This window comes from Danio rerio, chromosome 2, assembly GCF_052040795.2.
Source record: "Danio rerio strain M-AB ecotype USA chromosome 2, GRCz13ab, whole genome shotgun sequence".
Classification (NCBI taxonomy): Eukaryota; Metazoa; Chordata; class Actinopteri; order Cypriniformes; family Danionidae; genus Danio; species Danio rerio.
The window spans coordinates 3,365,001-3,386,460 of NC_141022.1; the positions used below are offsets into that span (position 1 = coordinate 3,365,001).

General features: G+C 37.7%; 2 protein-coding genes across 6 annotated transcripts in view; both read left to right on the forward strand.

Moving 5' to 3' along the window:
* The window catches only part of eif2b5 (eukaryotic translation initiation factor 2B, subunit 5 epsilon), a 393,495-nt gene that overhangs the window by 321,609 nt on the left and 50,426 nt on the right, over window positions 1-21,460 (forward strand). The window lies entirely within an intron of this gene.
* The window catches only part of rock1 (Rho-associated, coiled-coil containing protein kinase 1), an 81,782-nt gene that overhangs the window by 30,887 nt on the left and 29,435 nt on the right, over window positions 1-21,460 (forward strand). For all 5 annotated transcript variants that reach the window (XR_015477480.1, XR_015477481.1, XR_015477482.1 and 2 more), the window contains 15 exon segments: window positions 833-933; window positions 1,329-1,466; window positions 4,290-4,465; window positions 4,556-4,640; window positions 6,383-6,527; window positions 6,945-7,083; window positions 9,275-9,366; window positions 12,385-12,544; window positions 12,625-12,691; window positions 12,794-12,882; window positions 15,423-15,471; window positions 15,614-15,749; window positions 16,990-17,069; window positions 19,019-19,265; window positions 21,280-21,386. Coding sequence is in view for 2 of the 5 variants with exons in the window: in XM_087238672.1 (XP_087094798.1) it covers window positions 833-933; window positions 1,329-1,466; window positions 4,290-4,465; window positions 4,556-4,640; window positions 6,383-6,527; window positions 6,945-7,083; window positions 9,275-9,366; window positions 12,385-12,544; window positions 12,625-12,691; window positions 12,794-12,882; window positions 15,423-15,471; window positions 15,614-15,749; window positions 16,990-17,069; window positions 19,019-19,265; window positions 21,280-21,386 (1,811 nt within the window). In the remaining 3 variants the exon portion in view is untranslated.

Consider the following 21,460-nt stretch of genomic DNA (forward strand, 5'->3'; position numbering starts at 1 on the left):
AAAGGCATCTGAAGGACTCTCAGACCATAAGAAACTAAACTCTCTGCTTTGATCAGACTAACATTAAACTCTTTTGAGTGAATGCCAGGCGTTACATTTGGAGAAAAGCAGGCACCACTCATCACCCGGCTAATATCATCCCTACAGTGTGGCATGGTGGTGGCAGCATCATGCTGTGGGGATGTTTTTCAGCAGCAGGAACTGGAAGACTAGTCAGGATAGAGGGAAAGATGAATGCAGCAATGTATAGAGACATCCTAAATGAAGACCTGCTGCAGAGTGCTCTTGACCTCAGACTGGGGTGACGGGTCATCTTCCAGCAGGACAATGACCCAAAGAACACCGCCAAAATATCATATCAAATATGGAGTGGGTTCACAATGACTCAGTGAATGTGCTTGAGTGGCCCAGCCAGAGCCCAGCCCTAAATACTATTGAACATATCTGGAGAGATCTGAAAATGGCTGACATCGTCGCTTCCCATCCAACCTGATAGAGCTTGAGAGGTACTGCAAAGAGGAATGGGCTAAAATTCCCAAAGACAGCTGTGCCAAGCTTGTGGCATCATATTCACAAAGACTTGAAGCTGTAAATGCTGCCAAAGGCTGTGAATACTTACTTTTATTTTAATTTCAGTATTTTATTGTCATTATGTGCTGTTGGGTGTAGAATTTTGAGGAAATAAATGAATGTAGTCTATTTTGAAATAAGGCTGTGACATAAAATAAGGTGGAAAAAGTGAAGCGCTATAAATATTAAACTATTTACAACTCTTTTGTTAATGAATGCTACACCACACAGAGATATTGAACATTGTTTGTTATTTCTCTAGATAAGGACACGATCAGCAAAATACGGGAGCTTCGCATGAAAGCAGAGGACTATGAAGTGGTAAAGGTCATAGGAAGAGGCGCGTTTGGAGAAGTACAACTGGTAAGTGTAAAGCAAACCGCCTATTGTATTATTATCATTGTTGGCTCTCTTCAGTTTCATCAGGTCACTGTCACAGAAAGAAAGAGGTTTCAGTATACTCTAAAATCTAGGTAAAAAGTCAGAATAAAGTATTTTCTTAATGAAATAACAATAAAGTGTAATAATAAAAGTCATGTGACCATTACCCAATATCAGACAATGGAAAGTAAATTGATTTATACACCATCTACAGCAGATTTTGTTCCCCTTTTCACCTCTGATGATTGTGAACAGAGTAGACGCTGCATGAGTGTTGTACTCTATATTGTTTCCTTTATTTGTGTGCCATAGTTCAGCGAGGTTAAAGTAAATAAGCAGCCCTATTCATGTGTTCCCTCTCTCTTCCTGTTTTGTAGGTGAGGCACAAAGCCACGAGGAAAGTCTACGCCATGAAGCTGCTCAGCAAGTTTGAGATGATCAAGAGGTCCGACTCGGCTTTCTTCTGGGAAGAGAGAGATATCATGGCCTTTGCTAACAGTAATTGGGTAGTACAGGTACGAACAATCTGATTAATATTATTATTATTATTATTATTTTTGTATTCCTTAGAATATTATGACATCATTTAATTCACAGAGAAGGGTGGTACAGTGGTTAAAACTGTGGCCTCACTGCAAGAAGGTTACTGGTTCAAGTCCCCCCTGGCTGGGTCAGTTTTTATTTCTGTTTGTAGTTAGCATGTTCTCCCCGTGTTGGCTTGGGTTTCCTCCGGGTGCTCCGGTTTCCCCCACAGTATAAACACATGCGCTGAAGTGAACTGATGAACTAAATTGGCCCTAGTGTATGAGGGTCAATGTGAATGAGTGTGTATGGGTGTTTTCCAGTACTCGAGTGCAGCTGGAAGGACATCCGCTGCATAAAACATATGCTGGAATAGTTGGCGGTTCATTCCGCTGTGGCGACCCCTGATAAATAAGGGACGAAGGAAAATAAATGAATTGTTCACGGAGATGTACCCTATTGTTGCAGGTTTAATGACGCATAAAACACAGTACATTATAAAATCTGATCTGCATATTAATATTGACACACATCTGATTTATTAGTGGTTTAACGAGGCATGAAACTGATCTTGAACTTTACGAATGCATGCTTTTTTTTTGTTGTTTGCACCTTGACAGTTTTTTTGTGTGAATTTGAATAAATTAAATCTGAAAAATATATTTTACCCAGGGCCGGCACGTTCATAGGGCGGCAGAATAGAGAGGGCGGCGTCCGTGACCACCCGCGTCCTAAGTTATATCCGCGAATCCCCCCCAACCCCGAATTCCGGATTGAGGGCGGCTTGATCGTCAGTTGGGGCAGTTTAGCTTGCTCCGGCCCTAATTTTAACTGTTTATTTTAATATCATTGAATAAAAAAATGGACGATACAGTGGCGCAGTGGGTAGCACGTTCGCCTCACAGCAAGAAGGTCGCTGGTTCGATCCTTGGCTCAGTTGGTGTTTCTGTGTGGAGTTTGCATGTTCTCCCTGCGTTCGCGTGGGTTTCCTCCGGGTACTCCGGTTTCCCCCCACAGTCCAAAGACATGCGGTACACGTGAATTGGGTAGGCTAAATTTTGTGTGGAGTGTTTGTGTGTGTATGTGTGGATGCTTCCCAGAGATGGGTTGCAGCTGGAAGGGCATCCGCTGTGTAAAAACTTGCTGGATAAGTTGGCGGTTCATTCCGCTGTGGCAACCCCAGATTAATAAAGGGACTAAGCCGACAAGAAAATAAATGAATAAAAAAATAATTTAAAAACAGACTAATGAAATTACCATTTTTCTAGGGAAATGTTAAATGGTAAGGCATTGATCACACCGAATGCGCTTTTTGAGATGAGAGGCACCTTGTTTGAATGTTTTTTTTTAATGGCTGAAAGCATTTTGTGTGCTGCCTATGCATCTTGCCTTTTTGACAATGCGCTCTGTGCACCTGCAGTCGAAAAAATGTTGGAAAATTACACTACGTCAGTTGCGTCTTTTTCAATATCCAATCAAAATGAAGGAGAGGATTTCCGTTGAGGTAACTGCAGTGTTTTTATTGTCTAGACGACTACGGAGATTTTTTTAAAGATGGAAGAGAGACCAGTGCTCACTGTCTTGAGTTATCCAGAGCTGTATGACTTCTCAAATTTATAGGTACACCTGTCCAACTGCTGGTTAACACAAATTTGTAATCAGCCAATCACTTGGCAGCAGCTCAGTGCATTTAGGCATGTAGACATGATCAAGACGATCTGCTGCAGTTCAAAACGAGCATCAGAACGTGGCATGGTTGTTGGTGCCTGACGAGCTGGTCTGAGTATTTCAGAATCTGCTGATATACTGGGATTTTCACGCACAACCATCTCTAAGGTTTACAGAGAATGGTCAGAAAAAGAGAAAATATCCAGTGAGCGGCAGTTCTGTGGGCGCAAATGCCTTGTTGATGCCAGAGGTCAAAGGAGAATGTCCAGACTGGCTCCAGCTGATAGAAAGGCAACAGTAACTCAAATAAGCTCTTGTTGCAATCGAGGTCTGCAGAAGAGCATCTCTGAACACACAACACGTCCATATATTTTATTGGCACACTTTGGGCTCATTAGTACCAATTGAGCATCTTGTCAACGCCACAGACTACCTGAGTATTCTTGCAGACCATGTCCATCCCTTTAAGACCACAGTAGCTTCTGATGGCTGCTTCCAGCAGGATAGCGCGCCATGTCATAAAGCGTGAATCATCTAAGACTGGTTTCTCGAATATGATAGTGAGTTCACTGTACTCAAATGGCCTCCACAGTCACCAGAGCTCAATCCAATAGAGCACCTTTGTGATGTAGTGGAACAGGAGATTCACATCATGGATGTGCAGCCAGCAAATCTGCAGCCTGTCAACATGGAGCAAAATCTGAGGAATATTTCCAGCAACTTGTTGAACCTATGGATTAAGGCAGTTCTGAAGGCAAAAGGGGTCCAACTTGGTACTATTAAGGTGTACCTAATAAAGTGGCCAGTGAGAGTATATCGTAAGGTTCCTATCACACCGAACAGACTTTTTAAAACTGGTGGTCGCTGTTTCAAGTTTTCCAGAGCTGTATGACTTCATATATCACAGCATTAGTGAATATTACAATTATAGCAATATCAACAGAAGAACGATACGCAGCTGATTCAACAGTTGCCTAGCAACATAAAAAGCGCGGTGCACTTCTTTTTTTTATTGTCAACAAAAAGACAAGCATGTTTGTTGTGAAAGAAATTTCGTTATCGTGATACACAACAACAATAGCGCGTGTTTTTACAGTTTACTCCTATTTCTGAGTATGATAAAGCTTTATTTTATTTGTGTCTTCCAGCTGTTTTATGCATTCCAAGACGACCGCTACCTCTACATGGTAATGGAGTATATGCCCGGTGGAGACCTGGTCAACCTCATGAGCAACTATGATGTGCCGGAAAAGTGGGCACGCTTCTACACTGCGGAGGTTGTGCTGGCGCTGGACGGCATCCACTCCATGGGCTTCATTCACAGGTTTCTTTCACACATTTGATCTGTTGTTTATGTGCTGAAATGTGGTTGCAGTTTAGAAATTTGTGTGTGTGTGTTTTCCTTTTTTCTCAGGGACGTAAAGCCAGACAACATGTTGTTAGACAAGTCCGGCCACTTAAAGCTGGCTGACTTTGGCACCTGTATGAAAATGAACAAGGTACTGGACCCGTGCAAAAAATACACGTCTTAAAGGGGCAGTTCCCTCTGAAATGAACATTTACACATCATTTACTCAAACTCACAAGGGCTTCTACGCATTTATGAATTTTATTCTTCTGCTGAACACAAAACAAGATATTCTGAAGGATGTTGGAAATCGAATGAACCAATCAATCGAAGAATCAATTTATTAAAGACAATCAGTTAAAGAATCAATGAATGAATTGATTAATTAACCAATCGATGAATTTCAGAATCAATGAATCAAAAATCTGTCAGTCAAAGAATCAATAAATGAATGAACCAACCTACCAACGAATCAATTATTCAGTCGAAGAATTAATGAATGAACCAATCAGTCAGTTATCCAATCAAAGAATCAATGAATCAAAATAACAATTAGTCAAATAATGAATGAATCACTTAATCAATCAACCAATCAATGAATCAATTAATAAAAAAATCTATCAGTCAAAGAATCAATTCATGAATGAACCAATTAATTAACTAAACAATTAACCAATCAATAAATCAAAGAGTCAAAAATGAATTAGTCAAAGAACGAATGAAGCAGTCAATCGAACAACAAATCAGTCAATTGATCTATCAAAGAATCAATAAATGAACCAATCAATTAATTAACTTACCAGTCAACTAATCAATAAATCAAAGAATCAAAAAACCCATTAGTCAACGAATGAATGAATCAACCAATCAAAGAATCAATGAATCAAAAAATCTATCAGTCAAAGAATCAACAAATTAACCAACCAATCAATCAATCAATCCATAAATCAAAAAATCTTAGTCAAACAATGAATAAATCAGTCAATCAACCAATCAAATCAATAAGACAAAAAATCAATCAGTCAAAAGAACCAATGATCGAATGAACCAATTAAACAATCAATCAAAGAATCAATGAATGAACCAATCTACTAACCAATCAATCAATCAACTAATCAAAGAAGCAATAAATCAAAAACTTTATCAGTCAAAGAATCAATGAATGAATGAACCAGTTAAACAATTAGTCAAAGAATCAAAGGATGACCCAATCAAACAACCAACCAATTAACTAATCAATTTGTCAAATCAATGAATCAATCAATCAACTAGTCAATCAACTAATCAATGAATCAAAAAATCAATCAGTCAAAGAGTTATTGAATGACCCAATCAAACAACCAACCAATTAGCGAATAAATTTGTCAAAGAATCAATGAATCAATCAACTAATCAATGAATAAAAAATCAATCAGTCAAAGAATCAATGAATGAATGAACTAACAAATCAACCATCCAACGATTCAATCAATTAACCAATCAAAGAAATAATGAATCTAAAAATGAATGATAAATGATCAATTATTCAAAGAATCAATGAAGAAATCAATCAATCAATTAACCAACCAGTCAATTAATTAAACAACCAATCAATTTAAGAATCAATTAATCAAAAATCAGTCAGTTAAAGAATCAATAAGTATAAGTATATCTTAATTTGTGTTCAGCATCAGAAAGAAACTCAAACTGGTTTGGAGGATGAGAAAACGATGACAGAATTCAGTCCTTTTTAGGTGAGCTGTTCCTTTCAGGAAGCTCTGTCATGACATGCAAAACAAGACACTAAAACAAAACCTTGCAAATGTAAAATAATGCATGAAACGTTTTCTACCAAGTTGCATTTATCCTCCTGTCATTCTGCTCTCAACTCTGCTCTGCTCTCTGGTTTGTCAGGACGGGATGGTACGATGTGACACGGCAGTAGGAACTCCAGACTATATTTCTCCAGAGGTACTGAAGTCTCAGGGAGGAGACGGTTATTATGGCCGCGAGTGTGACTGGTGGTCTGTCGGGGTCTTCCTTTATGAGATGCTTGTTGGTGAGTTATATCCTTCTGTTCTAAAATGACATCTAATCTGATTTCTTTCCTCTCTGCCATGATGACAGCACATAATAAAGTTACATTTAAAGGCTTAACTAGGGTAATGAGGGTAAAGTTAGGGTAATTAGGCAAGTCATTGTATAACAGTGGTTTATTCTGTAGACTATCCAAAACAAGAGCTGCATCAGGAGACTAATAATATTGACCTTTAAAGTTTTTTAAAAAGATTAAATGAATGGAACTACAGAGTTTATGTCAGGAGATATTCTAGAAGTAATGTTGGCTTTGCTTTTAATGAATAAACAATAATAGTAAAAATTAAATAAGACAAACTGCTGAGAATTGAGAGATCAGAGAGCGAGGGATAGAGGAGGCATTGAGAAGAACTGAGTGTGTGTGTGAATGTATCCTCAGGTGACACGCCGTTCTATGCTGACTCTTTGGTGGGAACCTACAGCAAGATCATGAATCACAAGAACGCCTTGACCTTCCCTGAAGACAGCGACATCTCGAAGGATGCAAAAAGCCTTATCTGCGCTTTCCTCACCGACAGGTTCGAATAACTCTTCCACTGCAAAGTAATCATACGTTTACTATTAAAAAGAGCTTTGAAGATTTACCTATTGGCCTTGACGTGGACAAGCACCTGTAGGATTAAAACCTCAGGGTGTAGTCTGACACCCTGGTGCTACCCCAAATCTGCTTGTGTTATATTCTAAGCGCACTGAGTTTTGTCTGGCTTGCTATGATAGATTTTATGGTAGGGAAGACCCATGCCACATCTAGAGATGTTTTTCTCTTGATTGATTGAATCTTTGATCAATTCATTTATTCATTCATTCTTTGATTGGTTGATTGAATCTTTGATTGATTCATTTATTTATTCATTCTTTGATTGATTTATTGACTCTGATTGATTGATTGATTGATTCTAATTAATTATTTTATTCATTGACTCTGATTGATCCTTTGACTGATTGATTTTTTGATTGTTTGATTCTTTGATTGATTGATTCACTGATTGATTAATTTTTTTATTGATTGATTGGCTTTTTAATTAATTGATTGACTCCTTGATTCATTATTTGATTCATTTGTTTATTCATTCTTTGACATTGATTTAGTCTTTGATACATTCATTGATTCTTTGATTTATTCATTCTTTGATTGATTCCTTGATTAATTGATTCTTTAATTGTTTTTTGATTCGTTGACTAATTCTTTGATTGATTCTTTGATTAATTCATTCACTCATTCATTGATTCGTTGATTGGTTGACCGATTCATTCTTTGATAGTTGAAATATTTGATACATTCATTCTTTGGTTGATTGATTCATTCTTTGATTCGTTCATTCTTTGACTGATTGAATCATTCTTTGATTGATTGATTAATAAATTTAATAGTTGATTAATTTATTGGTTCATTAATTGATGAATCATTCATTGTTTGATTCATTAATCTACTCTGATTAATTATTTTATTGATAAAATTATTTTATTGATTCATTGATTCATTCTTTGATTGTTTTGATTGATTGATTAATTCAATCATTCATTCGTTCATTGAATCTGTGATTCTTTGAGTCATTCCTTGATGTAATAATTCTTTGATAGATTTCTTGATTGATTGAATGATTGATTGATTCAATCATTCAATGACTTATTGATTGATTCATTGAGTCATTTGATTGATTCATTCTTTAGTTGATGGATTTTTTGATAGATTTTTGGTTTCATTGATTGATTCTTCGAATAATTAATTGTTTGATTCTTAGATTAATTAATTAATTAATTGGATAGTTATTTTGTTAATTGATTTATTTATTCCTTTATTGATTAATCGCTATTTGATTGATTCATTAATTAATTTTTTACATTTAATTTTTGATTCATTTAGTGATTCTTTCATTGACGATTCATTCATTCATTCTTTGATTGATTTTTTTAAATTGATTGATTGATTGATTCATGTAAATGCCCAGGCAAACTCACACCATGGCTAAACAACAAAAGTTTCATATTTACTTTAATAATGACGATATCAAATATTTTGATTTAATTGATTCTTTGGTTTTATCTTTGCAAAACATAACTTTAAATTTAAGTTAAAATGCAGTCTGCTGAAGTAATAAGCTAAACAAATCCCTATCCCTTTAAAGTAATCCTGGCGTATATCTGCGTGTTTGCACTATTTACAACAAATGGACTCAACACAATCATGATTTAATGTGTTTTGTGTATAAAGCCTAAAGCTAGAACAGCAGTCACGCCTTGTGTAGACACTGCTGTAGCCATTTCTGCATTTTGCTGAGATGTTTTGCACAGACAAACACAAATTAACTTAAACTTGGTGTTTTACACAGTTAAGCAGGTTCATTGGTTTTCTGGGCATTACAGCATAATTCTGTGTGTCGATAGTAAAAGGTTTGTTTCTTCTTGACTCTTCCATTGTGTAAATGTTCGATTCGTCAATCTTTATTTGGTGAAACAGGTTTTATCCCACATGATGAAGGTGTCCTCGGGCTACGAGACAAATGTGTAGTGTCTTTGATTTATTTTATTACTCATCATGTACCCTACAGTGGGTTATTTTCATTGCCTTGTGGGAATATGAAACCAAAGAAACGTTAATAAATACAGATCTTAAATTAGGTCAGTGCTCAGTTCCGTATCAGGAAGTTAGCAACCACTTTGCTAACTCCAAATGCGCTGTGTTGATCTGATCTCTTGTTTTATTTGTAGGGAGGTGCGGTTAGGGCGCAATGGAGTCGATGAGATCAAGCGGCATGGTTTTTTCAAGAACGACCAGTGGACATGGGAGAACATCAGAGAGAGTGAGCAAAGTTTCTGACCCTTTTGTTGTTACTTCAGATATATATTAGTTATATACAGTTAAATAAGACCCTCTGAAATCAATATGAATATATATGCACAGTTTTTTTGAAAACTTTTTTCAAATATTTCTCAAATGATGTTTAGCAGGAAATTTTCACAGTATTTCCTATAATATTTTTTCCTCTGGACAAAGTCTTATTTGTTTTATTTAGGCTTGAATAAAGGTGGCTTTTAATTTTTTTAAGAAACAATTTTAAAGTCAATATTATTAACCCTCTTAAAGGGCCACAAATCCTCCCCCTAACCTGTCTCAGTGGGATGTTCTCACACCTCTAGTTTGAAAAAAGTCAGGAAAGCGGGTGAGTTCAGCTCTGTTTAATCTCGGAGGAGGGAAAGAGGAAAGGGTTTGCATAAAAATTGGAGTTTCCAGTTGTGCACGCTCTAATTTTGCAAAACAACACACAGACACGGGAGAAAGACAGTGACTGTTTACATTGGCATCAGCAATCAAAGTGTTTGCCAAACTATTAATTTGTCAACTTCATCTGCAGTTTGTCCTCCACATTTCTCTGTATCTTAGATGCACTCTGTAGGGAACATCAGAAAGCCGTGTGTGTATAGACTATCCTGTCACAAAATGTGGTGAAAATCCCTCACAGCGTTAATAGTTTGATTGCGGTGTTTATGGGCAGGTGAGAATGCAGCAATCGTACTCGAGTGCGCACCAAAAGCGGACCAAAAAAGCGTACCGAGACCTGCTTGAAGAAGTGGTTTCGGTATGCTTTCAAACCCTGGAGCGGTTCGTTTGTGGTGAGAATATGATCTGAACTAAAACAGACCCAACCGCAAAAAGTACTGCGCCTTTTGGACTAATCCAGCTGCCGTAGGCCGATGCGCTGTGCATTATGGGATATGGAGAAAAAATATTTGTTGACAGCGTTTTACCTTCGGAGAGGGGGAAAACATTACCTGATGGATGGTTGGTAATATTTCCGCAAGATGACCATGTCGCAGTTTTGCTAAATTAATTCACGCCTCCTCCTGAAGTGACGAGCGATGCATTAAAACATTGTTTTCCAGCCGCGCTTCCTTCTCGAAATGTATTGTTTGTCTAAATGTCTCCATAGTATAGAGCGACATTTTATGTCTGCCGGTTTGTTTACTTGCGAGAGTTCTTACACGTGAATTCTGATTCAATCGATAAGCAGTTTAGAAACTATGTTCAACAACATCTGGCCAATGAGAGATGTGGATTTTGTCACATGACTGCATTTTGGTTCTTTTCAACTGGTTCGGACCAAATCCAGCAGTGTGGTGTGAAAACGACCTAAAGACGGCAGAAAATGCAACAGTTTATCATTTATTACCGTTGGTCCGGACCAAATGAAGTGAACTACAGATGTAAAAGCACTATTACAAACATTTATTTTGCTTGTCGCGTGCACTGTAATCCACATGCGAGTCCAGCTGCACTCTCATAGCAGGAAAAGAAAACAAAACCTTCATTGCAGCACATTTATTAACACAACACTGACGACCCGTGTCTCCAAACAATTCTTCTTTTTCTTGTTTTGGCAACACAACGTGGTGTCTCTCTGCCGTTGAACACTGCAACAGGTAAAAACAATCCTCGAAGTTGCACCTCATACAAAATAGAGCGTGCTGATTGGTTTGAACCAAGTCTTATGAATTAATGCTGCACACTCAAATACGTCACGTTGTACAGACACTGAAATACACAGAAGGATCTAATCGGCGTGATGCAGCTTCAATAATTAATTTAAAATCGGAAGAACGAATTTGATCGAAATAACAAAAAAACAACCAATTTTCACTTTTTTGGTGAAATATACGTGTCCTAATAGTCATATATGTGTCCCACGCTGCTAAAAACTCTGTCAACAGCTCAAAAAAGGTGTTTTGCTGTTTCGTGACCCTTTAAGCAATATTTACACACAGACCACTGTTATACAATGACTTGCCTAATTACCCTAACTTCACCCTAGTTAACCTAGGTAAGCCTTTAAATGTGACTTTAAGCTAAATACTAGTGTCTTGAAAAATATCTAGTCAAATGTATATTCAGATACATGCACATACTTTTTAGGGTTTTGGCAAAGTCTCCACTGTAGTGTGTCCTACTATATATACATTATACTCACAATATAGCTAATTATTTAAATAAAAATTACAATTTGGACACAAAAATTCCTTTTTTTATTTATTAAATTTAAAGTTTGAAGGTGAACTCTTTCAATTTTGTGGTTTCTTGCTATCACCAAAAATACTAACAATATTAACAATACTACAAAAATCCAACTGGAATATTCTAGCAAAATCATAAAAATGTTTTGACAAACACTCTTATTGTCAGCAGAAATACTGAAGAAATGAGCAGTAGATTCCATTGTGTGCTGCATGCTTGAGATGATAGATTCAGATTTTGTGATTTGTAATAGGAATTCAGATTGCTTTTGCGAACCAACTGGTTTCACAGATTCAATCAACACAAATTTCTAAAAAGGTTGTTGATCATACCTGAGGCCTCTGATATAAGCTTTGACCTGTGAATCAGATTTTGGATCCAACCATTTTAGGCATTGGGTCAGACAATCGGAAAAAAAAAGAATAACTTAAGGTGGGTTTATAATATTGACCTTAAAATGGTTTAAGAAAAAAATAAAAACTGCTTTTATTCTAGCCGAAATAAAACAAATAAAACTTTCTTAAAAAGAAAAAATATTATAGGAAATACTGTGAAAAATTCCTGAATCTGTTCAACATCTTTTGGGAAATATTTGAAAAAGAAAGTTCATAGGAGGGCCAATAATTTTGACTTCAACTACCCATTGTGAAGTCCTATTTGTTTTCCATTGTTCAAGTTCGTCTTTGTTAAGGACATTTATGGAGATTAATATTAAATTAATTGTATGTAAATAAAGCTTTTTTAAATCTGCCTTTTAAATCAGCTTTCTATTTGTTGTCATTAAAATCTGCTAATCTGTTGTTTTATGTAGCGGCTGCCCCAGTTGTGCCGGAGTTAAGCTGTGACACTGACACCAGCAACTTTGACGACATTGAGGAGGATCGAGGGGAGGAGGAAACCTTCCCCATTCCCAAAGCATTTGTAGGCAACCAACTTCCATTTGTAGGCTTCACCTACTACAGCAATAACCTGTGAGTACTGAAAACAGACTGGCACAATAATGAAATGATTGTGTTGATAAACAATAACTAAATGATTGATTCTCTGACAGGTTTTCTCAGGAATCAACTATAAAGACAAGTGACAAACGCAGCTCGACAAAAGAAGATAAGAGTCTCGTAAGAACCCTCCAAACAAAGGCTTTAACTTAAAGAGCTTCACAGGATTATAATGGTGATCCTGTCAAATGATGAACTAATTGTGTTTCTCTGATCTCTCAGTTGGAGAATCTTCAGAAGAGGATATATCAGCTCGAAGAACAAGTTCACAGTGAGATGCAGCTGAGAGATGAGATGGAGCAGAAGTGCAGGTGTTTATATGTTCATTTACTCAGATGCAACCATCCATCTGTCTATCCATACCAGTCTGATCGAAAACCACCCAGACACTTCATCCATTCATCTCCTCATCCACCACTACATTTTATTCATTCATCCAGAACCAGTTAACAATTCACCAAAGCAGACTAAAAAAGCGTACCGCGACCACCTTTCAAGCAGGTCTCAGGACGCTTTTTAGATCTGCTTTTGGTGCGTACTCGAGTACGATTGCTGCATTCACACCTGCCCAAACGAACTGCACCAAGAGTGAAAACGAACTCTAGTGCGATTCATTTGTGGTGAGAATATGATCCAAACTAAAACAGACCCAACCGCAAAAAGTACTGCGCCTTTTGGACTAATCCAGCTGCCGTAGACTGATGCGCTGTGCATTATGGGTTATGGAGGATAAATATTTGTTGACAGCGCTTTACCAACAGAGAGAGAGAGAGAGAGAGGGGAAAACATTACCTGATGGATGGTTGGTGATATTTCCGCAAGATGACCATGTCGAATTTTAGCTAAATTAATTCACGCCTCCTCCTGAAGTGACCTGCGATGCATTAAAACCAAGCGGCAACCTCCTGCTCTCTCTCAGGAAGCCAATACGGAAGTAACTAAGTTCATCTGAAATGCCGCTAGTCCTGGCCGCTCCTGGCTCCAAAACAGAGCAAATTTCAATTGAGCCCACTGTTAGAATGGCCAACTTTACAGCAGAAAAAAAGGTGTTTACAGCCTGGTACAAAAAAAGATTACCTAATATTACCCTTCATGACAACTGTGAGGGGGGTGAATTTTTTATAACTCATCCGTTTCCTTTATATTAAGTTATATTAGGTTTGCATAATTAAGGGCGTGGCCACTTGAGTGACAGCTAGTTCTCGTTGGTCGCCGTCACGTCACCTCAGCTGAATCCTGCAGATTAGCCACTGAACTCGGCATATTTATCTTATTTCTGTGTTGTTTTATGTGGCTTTACACACTCAACTGCCTTTTAGACTTGTTTCCTACACTTATTAGATGGCATGGCATGCTGAGTGCACTTAATTGTGCTCACAAACCAGTGCCTCCGTTTCCCATGTGAGTGAAGTTATATACTTATATACCATCTCTATACATGTATTTGTTTTATTTAAGATCATTTATCATTTATATTTAGAGCTGTAATGCGATTCAGAATCTGTCAGATTGATTAGCTGTAGGCTCTAGAACAGTCATCTGAAGTGTTGTCATACAGTGTTATGCTGGATTTCATCAATAGTCTTACATTAACTAACACAGACTATATCTGAAGTGTTTGGAAGTAATTTGCGTTTTCCTCCTGTTGAAAAACGTCATAAGAACAATGTTTAGTGGCTCAATGTATTACAGCAGTGTTTTTAAAAGACTAAACACTTTATTGATATAGTATACAACCAAGCACAAGTGGTCAGAATACAAACGAGTCGCAGGTGATAAAGTATTAAGCGTTCTCCCAAAGTAAAGTGTGTCTGAACCAGGTCCAAGCTAAATGCCAGCAGTTGTCTGTAGCTCCGCCTACTCTCCGCCTATTTGCCCTTGATTGGTATCCTGCCGTGGGTGTGATGACGCGCGAACAAAATGGCGACGGTTGGCCGCGCCTACTTGTGGCTTCTTTTGCGCTCTTTAGAAACCTATGGGTGACGTCACGGACACTACGTCCATATATTTTACAGTCTATGATTAAAACACTGTTTTCCAGCCGTGCTTCTTTCTCGAAATGTATTTTTTGTCTAAAGCAGGGATACAATCAATCAGCGCAGTCTTCCCTTCATAGTATAGAGCGACATTTTGTGTCTGTCAGTTTGTTTACTGGCGAGAGTTCATTGGCATTTTCCCGCACGTGAATTCTGACCAATCAATAAGCAGTTTAGAAACTATGTTCAACAACATCTGGCCAATGAGAGATGTGGATTTTGTCACGTGACTGCATTTTTGGTTCTTTTTAACTGGTTCAGCCCAAAGCCAGCAGTGTGGTGTGAAAACGACCCAAAGACACCAGAAAATGCAACAGTTTATCATTTATTACCGTTGGTCCGGACCAAATGAAGCGAACTACAGATGTGAAAACACCCTTTAACAACCCATCCACAAAAAATTTAATAAATAAATAATCACACCTCATCCAAACCAATCATACGCCCCATTCATCAATCCAAAATCATCCAGATATGTTATTTATTCATTGGTTCTGAGCTTTGTCCGTCCATTCAGAACCAAAAACCCTATTCAAACCAGTCAAACGTCTTATTTGGTTTTTCTGAACCAAACCCCTGCATCAAAACAAACATCTCATCCATCCAATCAGAACCAGGCACCCAAATATCCATCTAGCCACAATCATCCCAAATACAAATCTCAAATCAAACCATTTATTCAGTCGTCCATCAATCCATCCTCAACAGCTCCTCTAATTCCTCATCCCTACATCCAAACCTAAATGACAATGCCTTTTGTCTCACGTTAAAATCAAGCCTTTGAAATCTCTTCTTTTGATTCATTTCCCCTTCAGGGCGTCCAATACAAAGCTAGACAAGATAATGAAAGAGTTAGACGAGGAGGTGAGTGAAATGATTTCATTTCTAAAGCACGAATCTGCAATAATTACAGAGGGTTTGTGTTTTGTTTTAACGAGAGCTTTTTAAAACAGGCTATTTTTAGTAGGCACATTTTTAGTTATCCTGTCGTCCTGACATGTTTCAGAGTAACCTAAGGAAGAGTGTTGAGGCTAACATGTCAATACTGGAGAAAGACAAGATCATGATCCAGCACCGAGCAACTGAATATCAAAGGAAAGCTGACCAGGAGGCTGAAAAGAGAAGAAATCTGGAAAACGAAGGTGTGTCTTTTTAATTTTGCAACCGACATCCTGTTGGGTATTCCAGAAAGTAGATTTTATAGCTTACTATGTTTAGAGTTCACACAGTAAACAAAATCTTTTGTTAAATGTTTCATCAAGTGCTTTGAAATGTGCACTTTTATTCGATGTTTGGCATGATCTTGACTGGAACACGAAAAGAGGGCGTGGCATAGTGTAGCTCCTCCTCTTTAAGAGAAAACAGACAATAGCATTGTTTTATCACAGCTCTGACAATGGGAGTGGTTTAGCTCAAGTGCATCAACTGAAAAGCCAATGAGATGAAGGGGGCGGGGCATGTCAGATACTTGAAAGCATTTGATTGGTCTGAATATTTGATGAGAAACTGAAGTATGAGGTGACGTGAATAAAACTGTTGATCCATTTAGGCGGAAGTGACAAACTAGAAGCTTTATATCAGGTTTATATCTTCTGAATGTGAATTTTGTCACTGTTTTTGGAGCACACTAGCTTATAGATAACCTTAAAACTAACAATACTGATGCTAACATCTAAAAAACTTTATTTTAATTTCATGGGATGTTTAATGTGAATTATACAAAACACTTAGGGATTATTTAATTGTTACCATTGGTTGTTTAAATTATTGTTAAAACGTTTTAAACGACTAACAGAGTTGAACATTTACACCATTTTGTGCTTTAGCTAAAGATGCTAACCTCAAAGCAAACACCACATGGCATGTCTAAAACACAATTTTAGTCATATTATTATTTTTTAAAGAAGTAAATGAGGAATTGACTGAAATATTACAGTAACTCTGTGACATATTTAATGTAATATTAATGTATCAAACGTTTTAAGCTAATATTTTCAAGAAAAAAAATTATCCTACACACACAGACAAATACTATCTTTGGAGATAACTTGATTATAATTTGTTATTATTCAAAAGGGTTTCATTAAAATGTTTGTTTTTTTAATAAATGATTGAAAGTTTATCTTGGAGTCGCAAAAATATATCCGTAATTCTAGAATCGCCTATATAAATTGCTAATATGAACACTTTCATGGGACTAACAGGAGTTAATTTAGCCAAATGTCATTCAGGTTGTAATAATAAAAATACTATATATATATTTATATATATATATATATATATATATATATATATATATAATTTAAGGGCTTTGTTAGTATTATATTATAAAAGATTAAATGCTTCTTTAATTCTTACTTGTGGTATTTGCTTTTTGTCTAGTATCAACGCTGAAGGAGCAGCTGGAAGACTTGAGGAAAATCAGTCAAAACAATGACAAGATCGCCCAGCTGCAGAACCAAGTAAGCTTATGGACACTTCTCAGATTATAAGTGTTGTGATTTTATTTTATTTTTCATATTCTTCTTTGCGAATATTTATTCAAGCAAAGTCCTTCATGTCAGAACGATCATAAAAGATTTAGGAAGAAAATCACATCAATATATTGGTCATTAGGTCTATCAGTAAATAAACTCAATTTTTTTCCAACACAAAAATGGGAAAAGGTTTTCTTTTCTTCTTTCTTCTACATCTTTAACATTTAAAAGACAGCTACAAGAGAAAAGCATTTTCCTTTTTATAATTTAGCCTGTGAAATTATAATGAGAGCTTTTACAACACTGGAACATGATCTCACTTCCTAGAACTATTGGAGGAAGTGCTGTACACACTTTTTGGCGTCATTGCTCCGCAGGAACTGGGAGGGATTTTAATTATAGAAATGCCATTTTAGCTTCTAATTCAGAGCAAGATCTAAGCCTGCACGGTACAGTGATGTAGGTATATGTTGACAGGGCGTGTGCATGCAATATGAAACACTGGCATATTATTTTGAAGTGATAAAAAATATACAGAAAGCTATTTTACCAGTCACTTCTGTGGCGTTGTTCTTTTGTAGCACTATTAGTATATCACTGTATATCACTATTAGATGATACAGTGGGTGATTTATGTCTGTGTTACATCTCCATTATCTTAAAGCACATGACACATAATGAAAACATCCTAGTTTTACGGCTTACATCACTGCAGGATTCTTGTAATGGTGGAAATAAGTTCTTGGTGAATTGCACAAAGGGCAAAACAAAGGAATATTGATGAATGGAGAAGAGCAGAGCAGAAATGAGACATTACCTTATAGCCCTGCCCTAAATAACAGAGAGCCCAGCCCTAAATTACTCAAAGCTCCTCCCTAAAGGACCAATAATCCTGCCCTAAACGACTGATAGCCCCAACCCAAAAGAACCGATAGCCTCACCCTAAACGACTGATAGCTCCACCCTAAATGACTGATAGCCCCACCCTAAACAATTGATAGCTCCACCCTAAACAACCGATGGCCCCACCCTAAGCGACTGATAGCCCCACACTAAACAACCAATAGCCCCACCGCAAACAACCGATAGCTCCACCTTAAATGACTGATAGCTCCGCCCTAAACAACTGATAGCCTTGCCCTAACCGACTGATAGCCCCACCCTTAACAACTAACAGCTCCACCTCTACCTAAATGACTGATAGCCTCCACAGTAAACGACTGATAGCCCTGCCTTAAATGACTGATAGCTCTGCTCTAAATAACTGATAGCTCCACCCTAAAAAACAGATAGCTCCGCCCTGAATGACTGATAGCACCGCCCTAAATGACTGATAGCCCCGCCCTAAATGACTGATAGCTCCGCCCTAAATGACTGACAGCTCCACCCTAAATGACTGATAGCTCCACCCTAAATGACTGATATCCCTGCCCTAAACGACTGATAGCTTCACCCTAAATGACTAATAGCCCTGCCCTAAACAACTAACGGCCCCGCCCTAAACAACTGATAGCCCCACCCTAAATGACTGATAGCCCCCCCCTAAACGACGGATAGCCCTGCCCTAAACAACTGATAGCCCCGCCCTAAACGACTGATAGCCCCGCTTTAAACAACTGATAGCCCCACCCTAAATAACTGATAGCCCCACCCTAAAGGACGGTTAGCCCTGCCCTAAACGACTGATAGCCCCGCCCTAAACGACTGATAGCCCCACCCAAAATGACTGATAGCCCCACCCTAAACGACTGATAGCCCCGCCCTAAACAACTGATAGCCCCACCCAAATTGACTTATAGCTCCGCCCTAAAAGACTGATAACCTCACTGGAACTGTAAATCCTCATTTTTGGCTCTTCTATCTTTATATTGAGGCCTGTTTTTGTACCACGTGACATTCAAACAACATCTCACACACAACATTGTCATCCACAGCTGGGGGAAGCCAACGATCTTCTGCGCGCTGAGTCAGACACAGTGATGCGCCTGAGGAAGAGCCACACAGAAATGGGCAAGACTATGAGCCAGCTGGAGAGCATAAACCGGGAGCTGCAGGAGAAGATTCGCGCCGCAGAAAGTGTCAAACAACAGCTGGAGAAAGAGCTGCTGCAGCTGCAGACCACGCTGGACACCGAGAGACGGAGCTGCAGCCAAGGCTCAGAGGAGATCCGAGAACTGCAAGGTGAGACACCTCAGTTCAGTTTATCTTTATTTCACTGGCGCTTTTACAATGTAGATTGTGTCAAAGCAGCTTAAGACAGAAGTTCTAGTAAATGTAAACAGAGTCAGTTCAGTTTTCAGAGTTGAAGTTCAGTTTAATTCAGTGTGGTTTAAATTTCACTGCTGAAAGTCCAAACACTGAAGAGCAAATCCAGTGATGCACAGCTCCAAAAGTGCCAAACCAAGCAAGCCAGTGGAGACAGTGGCGAAGAAAAAACTTCACCAATTGACCAAAGTGAAGGAAAAACGGATACCAATAGTTTTAGACTTGTTTGGTTTGTTTACTATAATAAACTTTGGTGTAGACCAGGGGGGTCAAACGTACGGCCGGATCAGACCCGCAAACAAATTAATTGCGGCCCGCGAGATGATTCTGTGAGCTGAAAATTTTCAATAAAATATACTGCTCTTCCAATTGTGTCCACTGGATGGCGCAATAGCAAACTTTTCCCGCTAATAGCACTTTTCCCGCCAATAGCACCTTTCCCGCCAAAATGCATCCGACCGTAGTTTCTGAATCTCCTAAAATGTCCAGGATTCAGGTTTTACTTTCGCATTTTGACATTGCCGTTATTTGTATGCGTTTTTGCAATGCCATTTTGCAGCCACAAGAGAAACATTAAACGATTAATCATTTAATAAATGACTCGGATAAACTTTATACTCAGAGAGAACAAAGTGACATCTATAATGGCTGCAAAATATTTGTACACCATCAGAAATGGTTAATCAACTACTTTGCCTGATTTAAATAATCTACACTTTTTATTCTAGTAGTTATTAAAAAATTTTGCAATAATGTCTATTTTTATTCATTTTTTCTGATATTTATTTCTAATTTGCTGTATATTTTATTAATTTAATGATGCTAATATATTACATACTTTATACATATCTAAAATGTTTTGACAACACTGTAAATGTCATTCCAATATAGCAACTTTAGAGAGAGAGAGAGAGAGAGAGAGAGAGAGAGAGAGAGAGAGAGCGAGCACCCTTTACGTGTTTGTGTGTGCACATGGCTCCTAAATAGCATAAAAGTAAGAGAAATAGTGGATTTCTATTATTTCAACAGCCTTTTTAAAATAACTTTAACCCATTCAGGACTCATCAATAAGGACTGCCCGATGGCCCGGGGACAGCGTGAGAGATGCTCGGGACAGTAGACTGAATCGTTACTAGCCCGATCGAGGCAGTGCTGCCTTGTCACTAAATTTTAATAGACGGCAACATAACCGACAAAAACGACTGCTTCTAACATTGTGGAAACATTTACTTGGGTACAACACGACGAAATAAATGATGTTTTGCTTGGTTTGCCGTCACTTTTAAGTCGGCCACCTTTTGTTTTGCAATAAAATACCTGCATGTATATACTCTACATTTAACTGCTAAATATTTAAAAATTTTTCAAACATTTAAATCCTAGATTCACAGGCAATATTTTGTGACATTATTTAATATATGTGGCTAAAAAATAGCAATTAACTTCGATTTTTTTTTTTTTTTTTTTTTTTTTTTTTTGTTGCTCGGGCCAGTGAAAATTTTGGCAGGGCAAGTAAAAATCTGACCAGTAGGAAAAACCCTTAGCGTTGAACCCTGCCATTGAAAAGAAGAGGTGTATAACAGTGTCATAATAAATACAAATCAAGCTAAAAATCACATTATTTTTTGTTTGTTGCATGTAGTTGACCATTTATGTGCTGTGTAAAAAAGGGTGTTCTTCAATCAGGCGACCACTGCAAGTATATTTCAAACACTGCACACTGAGGAGATCTCACGATAACTTGAGAACAGATTTTACTCCATGCGGCACCTGAGCTAAAATGAGTTTGACACCCCTGGTTTAGACCCTCAACTCTGTATGTAATGTGTCACGGTTCTTGGTCTTTCCAAATCATGCCCATCATCATTTCCTTTTCAAATATCATAATAATTTAGCAAGGTCTAAATCTGAGGTCTCCCTTTCTCTGCAGTTCGTATCATGGGTCTACAGGAGGACAATAAGAACTTGAAGCAAAGTCTGACTAAAGTGGAAACGGAGAGGAAACATGTTCAGGAAAGATGTAATATTCTTGAAAAGGTTTGTTGTTTTTATTATTAATACGTCAATATTGATGTATTTTACACTATAGTAACATTTGTATTTGTGTTTGC